Raw genomic sequence first — 20,620 nt, forward strand, 5'->3', positions numbered from 1 at the left:
TGAAATCTCTTTGAAGTACGACTTTTGTTTTTTTAGGTTATTTTCATTTTCTCTGTTTTAAAAAAAAAAATTCTATTGCTTATTCCTGGGAGATTTTGGATTTCCTTTATTTAAGTGAGAAATTTCCTAATAGCAATTTTCCTTAAAATTTCCAAACTTTACATTGTCTGTAATTCACATGGAAAACATCTTTAAAATGAAAAAGTAACACTGATTAACTTTTTAGGCTACACGTAAACTTCTTTAAGCAACTCACCTGAAAAATTTGTGTAAATATTCTGTGTTATTAAAACAATGACACCATGCAAATTGCACATAAGTAATAGCATAAGTAAAACAATTTGAAATCAGAACTATATTCTATTCAGCCCAGTATTCTGCTTCTCAATTTTATCAAGGGATTGTGTTGTTTTTCTCTTTAATATTAACTTCAAAAATGGAAAGATGCCCATTTTAAACATAATTTTATTTATTTATATTCATTTATTTTAAATTGCAAGTTTTTGTTAATTGGGTTTCACAACTCATTTCAATTCCACCAACACTAACAGTACAAATAATAAGTAATTAAAAATAAATAGAACTTCAGTTTTGTTTTGAATACTAAGACCAGGGTACCATAATATCTGTAGTTATTCTTTTCTTAGTCCATTTCTGTAAGTCTATTCTGTGTGAGACACAGTAAGAGAAATTAAGGTCAGTGTTAGAGAGTAGGATTTCATTATATTGCATGCTTCTTAAAAAAAAAAAAAAAAAAAAACAAACTTCTGTATATAGATTCTCAGAATAGGCCAAGACAATTGGAAAGGTATTTGGAAAATTCAGATTCCAGATTCACTAGAGGATAGAATCTCTTGGTTGATTAAGAGCAAAAAATTTCTCCTTGTACTATTATTATTAACAATGATTTATGCTTCTATTTTTGAAGATCTTAAAGGGTTCCAGACAACGGAGAAGCCCTTTATGAATACCTTGTGTAGCCCCTGAACTGTTCTAGACATTAGTAAGTGGTACCAACCAGAGATGGAGCATTAACCCTAATCTCCAGGAACCCTGCAGGCCAGGTGGAGAGAGAAAGCAGGTGGGAGAATGAATAGAGAGAAAGGCAAGTGAGTGGAAGTCATCCCCGTGGCATTGGGTTAGTCTTGGGAGGCTCCCTGGAAGAGCCGTCCTGAAACTGGCTGAGAGAAGGCATTATTTCAGTTTAAGATTGTTATCCTTGCTACACACACACACACACACACACACACGCACACACACATACGTGCACACACAGATTCACATTTCAAAAATACTCTTAGTGCCTTTCAATGGGGATGACAATTATGGTTTTCAGTAAACTTTACATGGTTCAGATGATGACGGTGACGATGATTCACTCTCTAGATATATCACATCAAGTCAGAATAACAATTTGTGTCAGTCAAGCTCCTCTCCAAAAAGCTCTCATTCTAATGCCTAACTCTTCCCCATTTATTTAATCACTTCCTTAAGAAAGCAGTAAAAAAAAAAAAAAAAAAGTACTTATATTTTCTTGAAGGGAGAGTGTTCTATGTTGTCGCCTACCACTTTTGAAACTTAGAAAAAATATTCCAAGAGATGTTTATGATTTTACTATTTAGTTTGGGCTTTGGGATGTCAAAAATTCAGTGCTTCGGCCACGAGCCATGAATTTATCATGAGGTGCTCTCTTTCACGTCTTCAAATGCAAATTTTCCCCACTTTGTGCCACAGTTTCCTCTTCATTTGATTGTGGAAAGCCCCAGGTGGAGCCGAAGAAGTGTCCCGGAAGGGTTGTAGGTGGGTGCGTGGCCATCCCACACTCCTGGCCCTGGCAAGTCAGCCTTCGAAAAAGGTAACACCATTTCCAGAAACAGTGTATTCCATCCTCCTGTGTACTCCTTGCAAAACCTTTCTATATTCACACTAAGTCCACATACCCTCAGTATCAGTACCTGCCTCTAAGTTCTGCAAAGGAGTAAGGAAAACTATACAAAATTTTTTCTATGTTTTTTAATTGAGGTATAGTTGCTGTACAATATAAGTTACAGTTGTACAATATAGTGATTCACCATTTTTAAAGGTTATACTCCATTTATAGTTATTATAAAATATTGACTATATTCCCCGTGTAGTACAATATATTCTTGTAGCTTATTTTATACCTAATAGTTTGAACTTCTTACTCCTCACCCCTATGTAGCCCCTCCTCCCTTCCTTCTCCCCACTGGTAACCACTAGTTTGTTCTCTGTATCTGTGAGTCTGCTTCTTTTTTTGTTATATTCTTTTCTATGTTCTTCAGTTTGAAAATAGTCAGAATTAGAAGCTTTTTTTTTTGATCTGGGCAGCTATCATCAAAATTGATAAACGTAGCAATTTACACTAAGTTCCAATATTGCTGAAAAAGTATGGAAGATACCTTGAGGGTTTAGATGGATACCCACTGGTACTTTGTAAAATGAAGAGAAAGGGATATTTTTAGAAATGCGACACCTGGAGGGGGAGGGTAAAGATTAAATTATCTATAATATATCACAGATACAGAGTCTCTTTTTTTTTTTTCTTTCTTTCTTTCCTTCCTTCCTGCCACAGTTTTGTGAACTACTAAATTTAATCAAAGGGTGCTCACCCATTTGCAAAACGCATCTTCTTCAGTGAAGGGTAGCTCAGGATCGCCATAATTTAAGAGTGATCAGTCCCCATCCTACATGACCCAGAAGGTTCAGGTTATTTTTCAGTGGCGCTCGCCTTTAATAAGTCCGTTTTGCTGGGTGTCTCTTCGAAGCACACGCGGGAAACAGGCTGATCTGCTTGTTGATGTTGCACCAGTGCGCATGTGCCCAACGGCTGTGCTCAGTGGTCTTCCTTCTTTTCGCTTGTGAGATGCTATCGATGAATGAAAACCGTCTATTTCATTCCCTGGTTGAGTTGGCTTTTCTTTTATTTGTTTCATCATTTAGTAACTGCTTGAGATACAGAGCCTTCACCTTTCACGTATCTCATATTCCCTCTTTCCCAAGATGCGCTGTGGTCTATTTCCAGATTGATAATTGCCTTGCTGGTTATTCACTTACTATTTGTGTCCCTTTCATTATGATGGGCTTCGGAGCGGCTCACACAAATTTTATGAGCAATCCCGTGCCTAAGCAGTCCTATAAAGTAAATGATTTAGGGGACATTCCCCCCAGAGCAAACTTTCTCAGGTAAAATTAGCAGATGCCCGTGAATCACGGCGACTCAGGATCCCATTTTGGTTCCCTGAAGAATGACTCATCGGGTCTTGCATAGATCTTGTCAAAAAGAAGTGAAAGAGACCTCAAGGAGCTGGAGTCCAGGGCCAAAGGGTCAAAGCCATGGGCGTGGACCTCCCGTTGGGGTCGTGTGGCTTTGCTGGGCCTCACCTGAGCGCCAGCCACTTTCCAGGGTGGTGTAGTGACCTCCTGAGAACCCACCACAGGAGCACAATTCAAAGCTCCCACCATCCCGATGACGGGCTGGTCACCTTGTCCTCTGGGAACGTCAGCGATATCACAACAGACTGAGCACTACTTCCGGCTTTCTGTAGAATAAATCATCAGGTTTGAACTAAAATCCTGGCACGTTTTCCTTCCAGATTTCCTTCTAGAAACCACTTCTGTGGAGGCACTTTAATAGCCCCAGAGTGGGTGTTGACTGCTGCCCACTGCTTGGACAGGTATGTTTAGGGGACCCCTGACCCAAAGCCTTACTTGTCTTAAAGACTTCCGCCTCCCCCTCTCTCCTCTCCTTCCTCTTCTCTCCTCCCCTCGCCCCTCCCCTGTCCCATCCCCTTCCTTCCCTCTTTCTTTTCATGGCAGTGACACTGGGGACCAGGGAGTGGATGAGAAGGGCCTGAGGCAGAATTGCCAGGGCCTTGGATGAGAGAGGAGGAGGTATTTCCAGAGAGAAATGAAGAAGACAGACCCGTATCTGTCCTGCGCCGACTTCAGCGTTGGTGTCATTCTTCCTCTGTGGTCAGGCCAAAAGCAGCCCTGAGAACATTCCTTAACAGCCAGGTTCAGATAAACCATGAACTTGTTTCTTGCCACTCAGAGGTCTCTGAGTGTAGGTAGCCTAGTGGGGGGAAGATGCAGTGTTTGTGGCTCAGGAGGGCACCCGATGAAGGGCTGGCCCAGATTTTGCTCCTAAGGTTGCTGTCTTTTCTAGCTTCTCAGGGCCGGCATCATACAAGGTCGTCCTGGGCGCACACCAAGAGACCGCCGTTGAAGACAGTGTCCAGGAAATACAAGTGGCCAAGCTGTTCCCGGGGCCCACTCGGGCAGACATCGCCTTGCTCAAGCTGAGCAGGTACTGGCTCGCCCGTGACTTTCACCCTGTGAGCAGTGAGAACATCTGCTCACCGCTGCGTTTATGAGCCGTAACAGAGTTGTATGTGGGCAGCCCCGTCTAGGACCCCAAAGGCACGGGGCTTTGGGACAGGCATTGACCTTCAAGTGAGAAAACCTGGGCTCAGCCCCGCCTGCCTCTTACTAGCCGTGGTCATGACAAAAGCACCAGGACTCAGTTTCCTCTTGCGGAAAAAGAGTGAGTTGAAACATGAGGTACAGGTTACCCCTCAAACTCTCTCACTTAATGTTCCCCAGTCAGCTAATATACATTCATAATCAGAGAATTATTCAATTACTCCAGGTTGACACTCTCTTTTCAACATAATAATATATTTGGGGGATCAAATGGGATTATGTATATTTTGAAGCAATTTATAAAAGGCGATGTAAACACACACACACACTCACAATTCACAAGTGCAAATTCTCCTTCTTCCTATCTCTGGTTTTATGTTTCCTGTTGAAATGGTGTTTTATTAAGTCTGACAAAATGATCAATTTGTTAACGTCATTTAAAGTTAGCAGTATTTGGAAATAGGTCACAAGGGAGACAGCTAAATAAACAGACAGCTATTTTGAGAATAGGCACATTTGGGACAGTCAACAAGGCATGCAGAGCCCATCAGCCATGCATGATGGGTTCCAGATGACAGTGGGACGACGGTGACAGTGACGAGGATGGCCAGGCCAGAGGTCAAGAGTCTGAGTGGGGCTTGCTGGGTCTGGACAGAAACACTTCACAAGTTTTCTGGGTCAGTAAACTGAGGAGTGACTCCCTGGGATATTTGGACACTCTGGAAAGGAAAGAAAGGGCCTTATTGGCTTAGCCTAAAAAAGGAGCTGATTCTCTTTTCTCCATGGTCCCCTGGGGCCATCAGGAAAGCTCTGATCCTCGAACAAGTAATTTAGTAAACCTGGGGCTCTGGATGTGCTCTCTGATAGACTGATACGTTTGAGCTTTCGGGTACCCACTCCCAGGCTCCCCAAACCCCAAGAGTCTCAGGCACTGGCGTTCCACGAGGGGAACCTATACAGTGATGACTGTGGTCCACTCCATGTGAGACGCTAGGTCTATTCTGGTGACTCTGAGAGGGTGTGTCTGCTTCAAAGTTGCAGGCAATGATGATTCTCAATCAGAATCAGGCACTTCTCATCTTCAATGGGTTTTCCTCTTGAATTTACTAAAATAGAATCAAGTCTAAAAATCAAAGTTCTAATATTTGATTCTCTGGAACTCTAATGTGAACGTTTTTGGAAAACAATACTACTTTGCTTATGCAAGGTGCTTACTTCTAATCCTCTTTTATTTGGTATCTTGCATTATATTGGATTCTTACAGCCATGGTGTTGTAACATTTATGGGTGAGGAATCTGAGGACCCCAGAGATGCAGCAGCTTGCTCCTAGTGGCACAAGCCACTTGCTATTAGTAAAGCCCTGTGATTGTATTTCAGCTGGATGGTCCACCTACTGACTGAAGCCCTCTTAACTTCATCTAGAAGTGTACACCTGGTATAAAACTCCCATAGTGCAAGAATAGACATTAAAAGTCATTGTCATCTCTATTCCCACCTCTAGTTTCTTGTCCACAACTGGTATCTTTAAAACAAAATGTTCTATTTTTTTTTTTGACTCATAAGATACTACAGGCAAATGTGAGGATGAAAAGTTGTTTTCTACATTGTGCTGTGTCAGTGAAGCAAGGAAGAAATACCAGCTCAGAGCGTTCTGGGGCTCTGGGGCAGGTGGGATCTTGTGACCAACAGATGAATGGCAGAAGTCTCCTAGCAGGGCAGTCAAATGTCACTTTTGATGTTTTCCTTTCAGCCCTGCCATCATCACCGAAAAGGTAATCCCAGCTTGTCTGCCATCCCCGAATTATGTGGTCGCGGACCGGACAGTATGTTACATCACTGGCTGGGGAGAAACCCAAGGTAAGATAAATTCTGTGACTCACATGATGAACTGGTTCTGACCTGCAACCTACATGAGAAAATGAGCATGTGTACCGATTTCTATCAGTGAGTGAGGTCCACTCCCTTCCTGACTTTGTCTGGACACCTGCCTCCGTCTCTATAATCAGTCATCAAGGGACATGGATGAGGGGAAGGGTAGTGTTTCCTTGAGACTCTGACCCCAAAAATCCAAGGTTAATATTGTGTCCCCAGGTAAGTAGCGTTTTGACACAAGCTACAAATTAAGCGTGTTAGATTGTCGTTCTTGTGAATTAAGCACACAGAGTTCCCAAACACGGTGCAAATCAACAACAAAAATTATAGTTAAGCTAGTCTCCCCAAATACCCACTTGCCTGGGTCTGTGTGGAGACGTTGTTGGGGGTAGGGCAGACTGCCAGCAGGGGAAAGAAAGAAAGGTCCCAATTCTAGGATGGTATTTGGTATTGGTTGACGGGGTGAGGATGAGAGAGGAAACGCTTATGCAGGATCCTGGATGAGCAGCTGTACTATATTTTGCGAATCCCGCCTTCTCTTTGCAGTATGCCCTGCATTACATTATAATAAAAATTATTATCATATCCTTCAGACTCGGGCCTAGGAACATTATAAGAATGTCCTAGATCTCTGCCTCACTTTCTCAGAAGCAATGGTCGGAGCACCAGAGTTGGAGTCAGAAGCCCTGGAAAATAGTTCTGGTTCTGCCACCAGCTGGGCGAACGGGACAGGTCACCTTACCTCTTTGTACCATTTGGCATCTAAGCCCTCATCCATAAAACCCGTGTCTTCAAATTATGTTCTACATGGTAGCCTTAGTTTCCTCATCTATGCTACCCTATGAGGTCATTGTGAGGATTACGATAATGCATATGAAGAGCTCAGTGCTTTGGAGACGGTATTTTAGCAGCTCCTGTGCCTATCATACGACCACCACCGCCATCGCCACCATCATCATCACCACCATCACCATGGACACCGTCATCACCACCACCATCTTCACCATCACCCTCACCATCTCAGGATCACCATTATCATCACCATCACCATCATGGTCGGCCCCCAGCCCTCCCCGCCATCACCACTGTCACTGTCATCAATAAATACCACATAACCTGTGTGTAGCTGAGCCCTGATGGAACCCAGGCCTGCCAGGCGCCCCCCCACCCCAAGCCCATTCACTGTTTCTTCTGTCTCACCCAGCACCCACACTTTTCTAACTATCACCCTGCACTGGGTTCCCCTGTCTCTCCAGGCCTCGTCTGAATGTCTAACTGGAGAAAATGATTCTCAATGTATTCATTGGATCAGGAGCCACAAAACATGAGTCAGGTCTGTTTACCAATTTTCTATATGTCAGTAATGACATCAGATCAGTCAGTGTTCTCAGCCTCTCTGTGTGAGGTCAGAATTCTCCCCTTTAGTCTCCAGACTTTCCCTGACTTCCGTATTCCAAAGCAAGGTAACGGTTGATGTCGAGGGGGTCATTCATGTCAGCCCCTCATCAGCAATCGCTGGGTACTTTCAGGGACCAGCTTCGACGTCCCCACTACCCCATCAGGTCCCTAGGTCACCCTCAGTCTCAGGCCCTCAGAAACGCCATCTCTCCTGTGACCACACGATGGCAGCACCTCTGCACAGCCCACAAAGGCGCCTGGTCAATTAGCAGTGGATTTGTCCCTAGCCTCAGGATGTCTGTCTTGCTCAGAAAGCAGATGTAAGAGCGAGACACTCGGTTAAATTAATTTTCAGCAAAAATTTTTGAGAAGGCCGCACCCTCTGCATATCCACTCAATTCAGAAAATGCATCCGTTACCCAATGCTTCTGTGGTCAGGACTTTCGTCCTCGGTGGCTCTGCCTGCCCAGGGCTGGGACTCGCCTCTTCTTTCCAAATGGTGGTCCTCGTAGGTGCTCCTGTCAACTCCAGTGTACGTTTTCTGAACTCAAGACAATTTTCCAATTTTATTAAAAGTCTTTGGAGAAGAAGTAGTACCTTATTTCTTGGCTGTTCCATGATGGCAACACAAAGATTTTGCAAAACTCATCAAAGCTGGGCTTGCAAAATTGGAAAACTGGATTATTTGTGAAAATGCTGAGACGTACCTGGGTGTGTCCATCTGGAAAACATCATCTCTTCTTGTGATTGTGCACGGGTTCTATTTCCATTTGCCAAAGTAAAAAATAAAGCAGTTTTTCTCACAAAGAAAGAAATACAGTGAGGAAAACAAGCACACCAAAGAATCTTCACTGTCCCTAACTGGAAAAGAAATGTAAATTAGGAAATAAATTAAGACAATGTCCACTCATCACATTAGCAAATATTTGAAAATTATTAGACACCACACACTCAGAAGGGTGTTGTGCAGTGCTTTTTTTCTAGTGACATTTTACACTGTCACACCTGTTTAGAAAATATTTGGCAAAGATATTGGGAACCATAAATATGTCTATATAATCCCTCAGAACTTAGACTTAAGAAAATACTAAGGAATGTGAATAACCTGAAGGAACAAAGAAGTGATACGTTGAGAGCACTTAAGAAAATACTAAGGAATATGAATAACCTGTAGGAACAAAGAAGTGATACGTTGAGAGCAGCTGCTGTAGCCAATGGACGTGGTGGTGAAGAATTTGGGCAATGACGCTGCAGACCCAAGTTCAAATCCCAGCTCCACCAGACTTGCTGGGTGATCTTGGGCAAACTACACACCCTTCCTAAGCCTCAGTTTCCTTAACTGTACAATAGGAATGACGAAAGTGCCTAGGTGATCGGACTGTTTTAAGGATTAAATGAGCTACACCACATAATGAGCTTGTGCCTGAAAAAGTTAATTCTCAGTAAATGACAGCTGTTCTTTTTTTAAAATATTGTGGTAAAATATACGTAACGTAAAATTTACTTTTTTAACTATTTTAAAGAGTACAATTCTGTGGCATTTAGCACCTTCACAACATTGTGCAACCATCCCCACTATTTACAGAATACTTGCCTCACCCCAAAAGGAAATCCCAAACCCATTCAGCAGTCACTCCCCACTAAAGTATTAATTATACAGATTGTAGGATTATGAAAGTCCTTATGATATAACTTTTTGTGGAAAAAAATGGGCAATATGATATAAGTAGTAAAAGAAGCATATAAAAATCCTGGAAGGGAATATATGAAAATAGTAGCACTAGTATTTCTCAATCTCTCTTTATACATTAAAAGTAAATTTCTTTGTAGTTTAAAAAAAAAAGAAACCAAAAAATAACAACACAAACCAACCTCAAAATCCCATAAAGAAGCCCAGATTAATTAAGTCTAAGTCTTGGGAACATGAAATCTTATATAATGTTTATACTTTCAAGGGTCAAAAAGAAAGAAGAAAGAGTTCTAGTAGTACTGGGAACTGACTTCTTGTTTTATCCAGCCTCACGGATGAACATGAGATCTATCATTGCTGTTCTGTTGTTCTGGAAGCTTCCTTGCAGACATGTTTTCGATCCAGTCACCGTGTGTTTCATCTTTTTAAACACAGGCACTTACGGTGCTGGCTTGCTCAAGGAAGCCCGGCTGCCTGTGATTGAAAACAAGGTGTGCAATCGCTATGAGTATCTGAATGAGAGAGTCAGACCCACCGAGCTGTGTGCGGGGCATCTGGCTGGAGGTGCTGACAGTTGCCAGGTAAAAAAAGACTAAAGAGATCAAAGTTCATCTTGTGTTGGCCTGTTTTGACCCCTTAGACATTTCAGCCCCAAAGCAGCAAATTTGAGAAGGATTTGTCAATCGAAGGCCACAGTCTAAATGTTGCCCAGAAACCTTTTAAGCGTGTCTCTGAAGGCTGATTCAGGTCATCTAGGGTGATTTCTTGGGCCTTGAGTTCCGCACTGGTTGTAAGGGAATAGTTAAGCACCGTCACGGCAACAGCCCCTACGCCTCTGGGAGGGGGCTCTTGGGTGGGACTCGGGACGTGGCCTTTCTAGTAGGGAAGGGAGGTTGGTATAAGACAAAGACCCTCCCACACCTCCTTTAAGATTGTTCTTGGGGTCACCCTCCCTAAGAGAAACCCCAAGGCTTGAAGGGATGAATACAGTTTTCACAAGGGATTTCTTTTCCCCCCGGGAAACACTAAATGGTACGGTTTCGTTAAACGTACCTTGCCTAGTACTGAAGCACAGCAGATGTTCAAATAATATGTTACTACGTTCCTTTCTGATTGGAAAGGGATGTTCAAATACTGGGAAAAGCTTACATTTGGGTAATAGAAGGATAACATCCCATACTAAAAGGATGGAAGCTTCATCTTCTCATGGCTTTTTCCCTTCCTCTGTGTAGGGTGACAGCGGAGGGCCTCTGGTTTGCTTTGAGAAGGACAAATACATTTTACAAGGAGTCACTTCATGGGGTCTTGGCTGTGCACGCCCCAATAAGCCTGGTGTGTATGTTCGTGTTTCAAAGTTTGTTACCTGGATTGAAGAAATAATGAGAAAGAATTAATTAGATGGGAGACAGAGTGAAGCATCAACGGATCTGAAGCTGGAACATGGGTAGGGAATTCAGCACGCTCAGAAATAATTGACAGTAATCAAACTAAGTTTGACACTGTACTTAGCTACCAGCTACTGCCAAACCTCAACATTTTTTTGTATTGTTGTGGATAACTTGTTCCTGTCTGTGGACTGCTGGATTCTGTAATAATGAGGCAATACAGCTATGACATTTGTTGAAAATAAACTCTGTACTTCCTTTAATTTTTTGATTTTCACTGTTTTCATGTCCTTCGTTCATCCTACCAATTGTAAATGACGTAACTCTTACAGACCTGAGCGATTTTGTTCTTTCTCATAAGGAATAGAGGAACGAGAAGCCTGTAAGATCAATAGAGAAGTCCTAGTAAGTCACCTATATATTTACCTTGTCACACACATCTTTAATTTCTTTATTTTTGGCACTGGGATGAATGTTTTCAAAGCTGCAGCATATATGAGGAATCATGAGAGCGAATTCTGTTCTTGGGAATGAAATCTGTTACTGACAACTTGACTCTAGCCCAGCACGGGAGACCCTGGGCAGACAGCTGTATTCTGAAAAGGAAACTGGGCAATGGAAGTGTCATAACACAAGACCAGCTAAGAGTCTGAATGGTATTCTGGGTCACATATGAGTCTAGGAATGGTGCCAAGAGCCTGGAAAGGAGCAACGAACATATATTGAAGGTGGACCATTTAATTTCCATCAGTAATTGGCTGCCTGGATGTGTAGTATATTTTGTCACATGGGAAGAGTGTTTTACAGCGACACATATTCAGAAGGAAGAGAAAGGATGACAATTGATTTTTCTTGACAATTTACATTTTTTTTATTGTTATCAGAACCCAAATGTCAACTCAAAATACAATTCCAAGGTGATAGTATCAAGGAGCGACAGTCATGTCACAGCAAAGAGAAATGCAAAAGAAACAAAAACGCAAGGGTGTATGAATAAAGGGTAAATGCAGCATTACATCCTTAAAGAACTGTGTTTATTTCATTGAAAAATAAAATGTTCATATTCAATTCTGATGTGCTTTAAGGATTAAAAACTTATTTTACAATTAGCACGTACACCGTACATATCGTCATGTGTTCACATAGAAATTTCCTTCCTCACTGGCAAGATTTCCCTTTGGCTCCCATTTTACCTGTCCACCCAAAATAATTCATTAAACAATTCTGCATAAGATCCATACTGAATCTGAAAATATAACAAATGTACCATATAAAGCAGAACATCATAAAGACAGCATATTTGTATTTAAACTCCACATTTCAAAAAGTCTCAGTAACAAAAAAGAAAGATCAAATCCCTTATTAGTATACCTGTAAAGTCACATACAATATAAACTTCTGCTAATTGTTTTAAGCATGGATATAACTGACCTTTCTTTCAAACTAAAATGTAAGCTTCTTCCCAAGACAAGTCAAAAGTGTCAAGATTGAATGAGATTTGTCCATCTTTTTCACTCTTGACCATGGGCATCATCATAGAGCTGAACTCACACATATAAGATAAATATCCCTGTATGATTAAAATCTTAAGACCCATGAAATCATAGCCCATGGGTTTCATCAGTAAAAAACTGAATATGTGGCTGTAGGTGTCCACTAAAGGAGGACCACAATTATCCTGAATCATCTCAGGACCGAATCTGATTTTATAAATAATCGAGCCAAATCCTTGAATGGTACAGCAGATTTGTTCTTATTTCTGGAACAAGGCCTAAAAGTGCCTGCGACCCTAGATGCTCCAGGAGCTTAAGGAGCTCAAGGTGAGAAGAGAAAGCAAAGGCTCAGAGCCAGGTGGCCCGAGGTCCCTAGATTCAGTCTCTTCATTAACAAGATTCCCAAATCTTCATCTGCCCTGGAATCTTCAGAACCCTCAGTTCAGAGCCTCAATGTCTTGATCAGATTTGATGAACCCATTTCTGTACACTTTCCCCAGATCCTTGGTTTGCACATCTTGCATCCTTGATGGAACCGTCATGAGAACTGGGTGGGGCTTCTCTTGTCTCTCTGTAACCCAGTGGGTCAGAGGCACTGCCCCAGCGTGAGAAAAAACCTCAGAAGGAGCTGTGCACACAACAGGCTCTTGGCTAAACCGGTCACATATCACACGTTCCCAGAAACTTTGACAGCACGATGAGTCTTGATTCATCCGACGTTGTATAAAAATACTCTGGATAGTCTGAATGTCTTTGTAAAGTATTAAAAACACTTGGAGCTGCACAGCTGAAGTGGACACACACACGTCTCTGCAAGGCATGTCGGTTCCTTGGGGGGACCAGCCTGAATAGCTCTTTCCTTGCATCTTTGGCAGGGGCCTCAAAGGTGAGATCTCGAAACTTGAGTTTTCTTTTTTCTGCCACATTTATAGGAATGTGGACTGACAAAACAAAGGAGAAAAGAGAAAGTCCTTGTAAAAGATTATACAACTAGTGAGAAGGAAGTCTTTTTGTTACTACTCAATTTCATAGTTGGTTTTGATCGAATACACTCATGCATAACTGCTCATAAAAACCCAACTCAAAGGGAACAAAATTAACTGTCTCCAGGTCAATTCTTACCTGCTCTCAGGCCCTAGGCAGGGGTTAATTAGCATTACAGCATATATAAATTCTTTATGAATTTCTACTCCGTAACAGATGGTTTGGAAATGAGCTGCTGATGTGAACAAAAGAAAGCAGAAATGAGAAAATGACTAAGTGCTGTTGTAGGAGGGAAAATGCTAAGAGGTTTCCGTAACTTGGGGCTAAGTAGTTTTTGTTCCTGAGTAAGTGATTATAGAATGCAATCAATGTGCTTAACTTGTAAAACTATAGATCAGACTTTTATTAGATGTTTTTTCAAGGGTAGGGACTAGGTATAATTAATTAATTTACCCAATTTTTTAATTATGAAAATTTACAAACACAGAAAAAAATTAGAAAAAAAATTCATGTAAGTTGAATTTTTGTTGGACTAATTCTTCTTGTGTATATACTGCCTGGATATTAATTTTCCCTGCACACCATTGAGATGGCCTTCTCACCTCCAAAACTCCATCTCTTCCAATTGTTTAATTCTATTTTTAATATGATTGAATTGGCAAAAGAGTCTTGATCTCAAGTCACTCCCTCTTCCTCCACTTTTTCCTGATGAGTTTGAAAATCTGACCTCTGACTGGTTTGGGGATCAAGAATGAATCTATCGCGCTCACTATGTAAATGAGCAGCAGCAAATAGAGTCGAGTCAAAGAGAAGAATGCAGTCCCTGTCGCTGGAGGGTTGGCACAGGGGCATTCACAAGAGAGGGCAGCAGATGTGCAGGAAAAGAACTCTGCGCCACTGAGAGTTAGACGTCTTAAAACTCCAATGACACATTCCTAGGCTTGTGCCACCAACAGTCAGCACTGAACTTCTTACTTTTGACCCTATAATCCTGGCCGGGATGCTCTCCTGAGTATCCCAGCCCTGAACAGATCCTGCAGGGCACAGCAGCCCATGAGAAGTTGCCCTTAAAGTTTGGATATCTTATTTGAAGATAATCCTATTTCCTTTCCCACCATTTCCCCTGCTTTATCTAACCTTAAATAGTCTTCTTTCCTTTGGTCTTTTAGCATGGCTGCAACTGGGGTGACAGGGTTGGACACAGCCCACCCTGATCTGGCCCCCATACCCTCATACAAACCAAATAATAGTCTGTGATGACACAGCTAGCAGCATGTTTATCCTTTCTGGATGAAGCAAGTCTTTCCATGATGTAACACTCAAGAGGAGTTTTTTTTTTTTCTTTAAAAAGCCATCAGAAAAATTAAAACAAAATTGGAAAGTTTACAAGGGAGACTATACGTTGTAGAAAAGACATTAAAGGATATAAAGGACAGATACAAGAAATGTAACCAAGATTAAATGAAATAAAATGGAATTAAAGGGGATTAGAAAGAAAATGATACCTACAACAGGCAAGAGAGATCCAACATATACAAAATCAGAGTCCATAGGGAAGAAAACAGAAAAGATGAAACCGAATAAATAAGACTCGACTCTGCGTATTAGAAGGGTACACCATGGACCAGGGAAAATTGAATGAGAACAGTCAGCCATGGGACATATCCCACAGGGTTGGAGGGTGAAAGAGAAAGAGGGAGCAGGAGAGACAGGAGGGCAGAAGGGGAAAGTGAGGGAGCAGGAGATGAAGGAAGGGAAAGAGGGAAGGAATCTTCTGGGCGTCCAGGCAAAGAGATCAGCCTTTAAATAGGGGGAAATTCAGGCATGTCTCAGATTTATCCAAAGCAACATTCAAAACAAGAAGATAATGTAGTTAATACATCTACAAGAAAGAGAAAGAGACTTGTGTGCCAAGGATTTTATACCCAGCAAAGAATGTCCTTCCAAAAGCAAACAAAACAAACAGTTTTGAAATTTTCAAACTTATGTAATATTGAAGAGGACAGTTTTAATACCTTTTATAAATTTTTTTTTAAAAATATTTATTTATTTATTTATGGCTGCGTCGGGTCTTAGTTGCAGCACTCGGGATCTTTCACTGTGGCGCGCGGGCTTCTCTCTAGTTGTGGCACAGGGGCTCAGTAGTTGTGGCGTGTGGGCTTAGTTGCCCCGTGGCACGTGGGATCTTAGTTCCCCAACCAGGGATCAAGCACGAGTCCCCTGCATTGGAAGGCAGATTCATAACTACTGGACCACTAAGGAAGTCCCCCCTTTTATAAATTTCTTAACTTAATTTTGGTTTATAAAATGGCAATGTCTTAAAGAGAATCTCCCACCTCACCTCAGACTTCACGTAGCATTGTTTTCGGGTAAAACATAGGTAGAGCTTTGGTTGAGGGATAAGCCATTACCTATCAGTTTAATTACAAACAAGCACAAGAATCTGATTGGGTTACTTCATGGGACGAATGTCTACCTGTCCTCTGATTGGCCAGTCCTGTTAGAAGTCAGCTGGTGGTTTGGTTTTGAGTACACTGATAAGCCTTTCTTAGGAAAGTTCTGAGATGATTCGTCCATCTTATTTTTCAAAATAGCATCAAGAAATAGGACGATGAAATCACTGTATAAGTTTTAAAGGTCTGGTTAAAATACTTCTGAGCAATGGTTGCCTATTTCTGGGGAGGGGGATGGGACCTCATTAAAAGAGGATATGAAGAGAGAAATTTCCAATCCTACCAGGGGATTCTTGCTATTAAAATACTCATAATCAAGTAGGATACAGCATACGATAATAAAACTACCCAAAACAACAGTCACACCTGTACACTGGACAAAATCAATCCCAGTACTAGCATGTAAAAGTTGTGAAGTCTTCCTGAGCATAGATTTCCTAGTATACAAAAAAGTAAGGATAAGAACTTGTATTGCACACAATCACTTTGAGTATTAAATGAAATGACATATGTGAAACCATTGATCACGTATATAAGGACCTAAAAAAAGTCGGTTTCTACTCTCTTCCCAGTCTGTCAAGTGAAGAATAAAACTGCCATGAGGTTCTAACATTTCAGTCTTGTCATAAATACTTTTGATACACTTTTTAAAAATTTAGAGATCCATACTCTTAATTTCTAGGTCACTGTTTAGAAGAAGATTGATTTTTATTTTTAAAATTAGCTGTTAGGAACTTCTCTGGTGGTGCAGTGGTTAAGAATTTGCCTGCCAATGCAGGGGACACAGGTTTGATCCCTGGTCCAGGAACTAAGATCCCACATGCCGTGGAGCAACTAAACCTGTGCACCACAACTACTGAGCCTGTGCTCTAGAGCCTGCGAGCCACAACTACTGAGCCCGCGTGCCTAGAGCCCATGCTCCACAAAAAGAGAAGCCACCGCAATGAGAAGCCCATGCACCACAACAAAGAGTAGCCCCGCTCACTACAACTAGAGAAAGCCCTAGCCCAGCAATGAAGACCCAATGCAACCAAAAATAAATTAAAAATAAATAAATAAAATTAGCTGTTAAATTTTTTTTTTTTAATTCACAAATGAGGACTTCCCTGGCAGTTCAGTGGTTAAGACTCCATGCTTCCAATGCAGGGGACACAGGTTTGATCCCTGGTCAGGGAACTAAGATCCCACATGCCACGCGGTGCAGCCAGAAAATTTTAAAAATTAAAAAAAAATAAAATTCACAAATGATACAAGACCATGAGGTGTAATTAAAAAAAATCAAACAATTCAGAAGTCTATGGGGTATAAAAGTAATGTCCTCCCTTCCACACCCCTCTTCCCGAACCATTTCTATCCCCAGAGGGTATATTTTATCATTTTAGATCTTTTCCTATGCATTCCCATATTCATATTCTCTCTTCCTATCTTATTATTATGAAAGATTTCAGAGGAGATTAAAATATGTGTACTGTGGATTTTTCTTGATATAAAAAAAACATATTTCATATTCATATGTTGGTTGGATATTAACTTTCCCTGTACACCATTTAGACACCCTTTTCCCAAATTCAGTCTCTTTCTCACTGTCCTTCTCCTATCTTCTTTCTACCTGTCTATGTATCACTTATCATTCATCTATCTATCGATCGGTCGATCATTCTTCTATCATCATCTGACTATCATTTATTTTCCCATCTAGCTATAGAGAGGGATTACTCTTGGTTTTATTTTTTAGTAAATACTATAACACATTGTTCTGTGACTTTTCACTTTGTAATCCATCTTGAAAATCTCTCCATGTCTTTCCATATAGCTATATCTCAATTATTTTATAGATATATTATCATTTTCACCATCAGTTGCCTATTGATGCACATTTAAATTATTTCTACTTTGTCCAATCATCAGTCTCTTTCCTTTAGATTCCTTCTGAGTTTTAACACCTTATTTGGAAATGTTTCCCTCTTCATAACCACATTTAAAAAATAAAACATATACTTTTAGAGATTTGCTTTACATTAACCTTTTAAATCTACTTTGAATTTTTTGCTTAAGATGTAAGATAGGGATTTAATATTATACTTTCCCCCCTGAATATTCAATTTTTTCTTAGCACCGTCCTTTCCCAGTGGGTTTGAAATGCTGCTTTTAATTAGGATGTGCTGAATTTTGCACCGTACCTGCCAAGTTTTTCTACATCATCCACTGTTTCTGGCAAGGCAATGCCCTTGGTTTCAGGCAAAAGCATCACAAGAGCACCACAGACAGATGCCAGGATACCTGTGGAACAGGAGAAAGGCGTTACGATACCGGGAACGCACAGCGCCCCCTCATGGCCCCCTGCTCATTCTGGAAGCCGCTGTGCTCACTCTGGACTCACCCTGCCCCGCAGCAGCCCTCTGGTCACCCTGCCCAGCGTTCCTCTGTCATGATTTCACAGGTTCTCAGCCTTCCTCAAACTCTAGACAGTTCCATCGCTCCTGTGCTCTTGGCATCCATCCATTCATTCACTCATTTCACAATTTATTGAGGACCTACTAAGTGCCAAACACTCCGAGAAGCCCTCACCTCCTACTTCACGGGGAACATAGACGCCACCAGTGAGGAGCCCCTCAGCATCCTTTCACTGCACCCTGCGCCTCCCCTTCCTCCTTCCATCACGTGACCCCGCAAGACTGGTGCCCACATCTGCCCACCAGCATCTCTTGGAGTCTTTTTGGGCTGCTCACTGTAGTGATTCGTCTTCTCCCTCCAGCACCCTTAACCCATCAGTGGGCGCCCTGAAACGTATTCAAATCTCTCCTCTTTAAAGAGCCTTCTATCAACCTCACCACTCTCCCTTCCTCCGTTCTTTAGAACTGCAATTCTTGAAACACCACCCTCCCCTATTTTCTACACATCTTCATATCCCAGCGCTGTGCTGGTAAATGTCTAACAACCAGCTCTCCAGAGAATAAAGTCCTGATTTGCAGCAGCATTTGCCTGTTTCCGTGGTGTAAATACGCCCATCGTGGATGCGCGTGATTCAAACCAGCAGCGTGACGTCGCGAGTGAGGCCCTGGGGAGACGGGCGGCAGCATCTCCACCATGGACCACAGTGGACGCGCCAGCCTCAGGGGCGGATGCAGTAAAACCCAGTGAATCAGGAACTGATGAGGCGTGCGTATTTATTACCTCTGTTTTTCATCTATTTTACATATTCAACTTTTAATGATGGACGTGTTTAAACTGGCTCAACAATTCTTGAAAACTTGACAGTTGGCCTTGGTGGGCCGGAGCCGTCTCCCACCTCCACCTGCTCTAATCTGGTTCTGTTCAGTGTCCCCTCTGGCCTTGCTCCAGCCAGGCCGCCAGCTGCTGCCACCACCAGGTGCAGTGGCCCTGCTTCCCGTCCCTGCTGCCTGGCCTCGTGGCAGCTCTGGCGGCTGCTGACCTCACCTGCTGTCCCCCAGCTTCCCTGCCCCACACGCTCCCGGCTTCCCTCCTGCTCCTCTTGCATCCCTTCTCATCCCCCGGCTGGCTCCTCTCCCTCTGCTTACGCTGGATGCCTTGTCACTCCTCAGGGCTCCGTCCTGGGCCCCATTCTTTCCTCTCACTCTGTCCTGTGCCCTGTAGAGGGGGTTTCGGCCACTCCCATGGTTTCAGTGGTTATCTACATCCAGATGGCTTCCAAACCTTCATCACAAGGCCACACTTTGCTCCCGACTCAGCTCACCAAACCTACTGGCCTCTCAGCATTTCAGCTTGGATTTCTTAGAGGCACCTCATGCTACAAACAGCCCAAAGAGTATCCCTCCACGTCCTCCTGCAGATGGACCCCTCTGACATTCACTAAACTAGGGCTGGTCCCGCCACCTATGGTTCTGCCAGCCCGGAGGCCGGCTGCCCAGCTCCCTGGTCCCTCTGGCCCTCGCCCCATCAATCACCCCCTTTTGCCAATTCAACGTCCAATATACTTTTTTGGATCCATCCACTCCTCAGCATTCTCAGTGCCATCACCCTAGACCCAGTCCTTATGAAATCGCTTACCTGATTGCACCAACATTCTTTGAATCATCTCACCACTAGCATTGTGCCCCTCTAACTCATTGGCATATCTGCCATCAGAGTCATGTCTCTACAATGCAACCCTGACACTGTTAAGCCTGGCTTGAAACTCTGCTCTCTGGATAAAGAGCAGACCCTTTGCACATCGGGGAAGACCCTCCATGGTCCGGCCCCAGCTCACCCCCCCAGTTTCATCTCTCTTCAGGCCCCAACTTACGCACTGTACTCTGTCCTTTACCTTCCTCTTACTCTAGGCCTTCCCACTGCCTAGAGCACCAGCCCACACCTCTCACGTGGATAATTCCTATTCAACCTCCACATGGCCTCCTTGCTCCCTGACTTTCTCCCCCTGACTCCACGGGGCTAGGGATCCCTGTGATGTGCTCTCATGGCGCCCTTATTTATCACACTCTCTTGTGACGACCTGTTTGGAAAGGCGGCTCCCTCCCCAGCCAGACTCCGCGAAGCAAGGGCCTGCCCTGCAGCACCAGCGCCCAGCTCAGCCAGCGCGGCTTGCAGGCAAGCCCCGACCTTGAGGGACTGGGCCGTCAGGAGGCTCTGTCTTGTTTGCACAGCGGCCTCTCTTTGCTCTTTCACGCTGGCCCAGAATCAATGCTGAGCTTGTTTATCGGGTCCCATGAAATAGTTTGAAATGATCTTTCATGGAATCACTGGTGTCAGTGATTAGAAGCTGACTTTATGGTCCCTAGCACAGCTGAAGGACTCTTGCATTCCTCCGGATGTATGCCCTCACGGATGCGATGTTTTCATTGGAGCTTAAACTGCTGAGCAATGGGTGAAAAACCTTCTCTACCGGGAGTAAGGAAGTGGAGGTGGAGGAAAGGTAGGTGAGC

General features: G+C 42.8%; 2 protein-coding genes across 3 annotated transcripts in view; one reads left to right on the forward strand and one right to left on the reverse strand.

Annotated features, from left to right (window-relative positions):
• PLG (plasminogen) overlaps positions 1-11,052 on the forward strand; it is a 43,110-nt gene extending 32,058 nt beyond the window's left edge. Inside the window, exons 14-19 of the mRNA XM_007186091.2 lie at positions 1,735-1,855; positions 3,615-3,695; positions 4,187-4,327; positions 6,195-6,301; positions 9,840-9,985; positions 10,637-11,052. Coding sequence (XP_007186153.1) covers positions 1,735-1,855; positions 3,615-3,695; positions 4,187-4,327; positions 6,195-6,301; positions 9,840-9,985; positions 10,637-10,798 — 758 coding nt within the window. The 3' untranslated portion in view covers positions 10,799-11,052. The remainder of the gene's footprint in view (positions 1-1,734; positions 1,856-3,614; positions 3,696-4,186; positions 4,328-6,194; positions 6,302-9,839; positions 9,986-10,636) is intronic.
• A 754-nt stretch (positions 11,053-11,806) lies between these two features.
• The window catches only part of SLC22A3 (solute carrier family 22 member 3), a 95,766-nt gene continuing 86,952 nt past the window's right edge, over positions 11,807-20,620 (reverse strand). For both annotated transcript variants that reach the window (XM_057527718.1, XM_057527717.1), the window contains 2 exons: positions 17,900-17,999; positions 11,807-13,223 (listed from right to left, as the gene is read on the reverse strand). In XM_057527718.1, coding sequence (XP_057383701.1) covers positions 13,163-13,223; positions 17,900-17,999 — 161 coding nt within the window. In that variant the 3' untranslated portion in view covers positions 11,807-13,162. The remainder of the gene's footprint in view (positions 13,224-17,899; positions 18,000-20,620) is intronic.

Source organism: Balaenoptera acutorostrata, chromosome 14, assembly GCF_949987535.1.
Source record: "Balaenoptera acutorostrata chromosome 14, mBalAcu1.1, whole genome shotgun sequence".
Lineage (NCBI taxonomy): Eukaryota > Metazoa > Chordata > Mammalia > Artiodactyla > Balaenopteridae > Balaenoptera > Balaenoptera acutorostrata.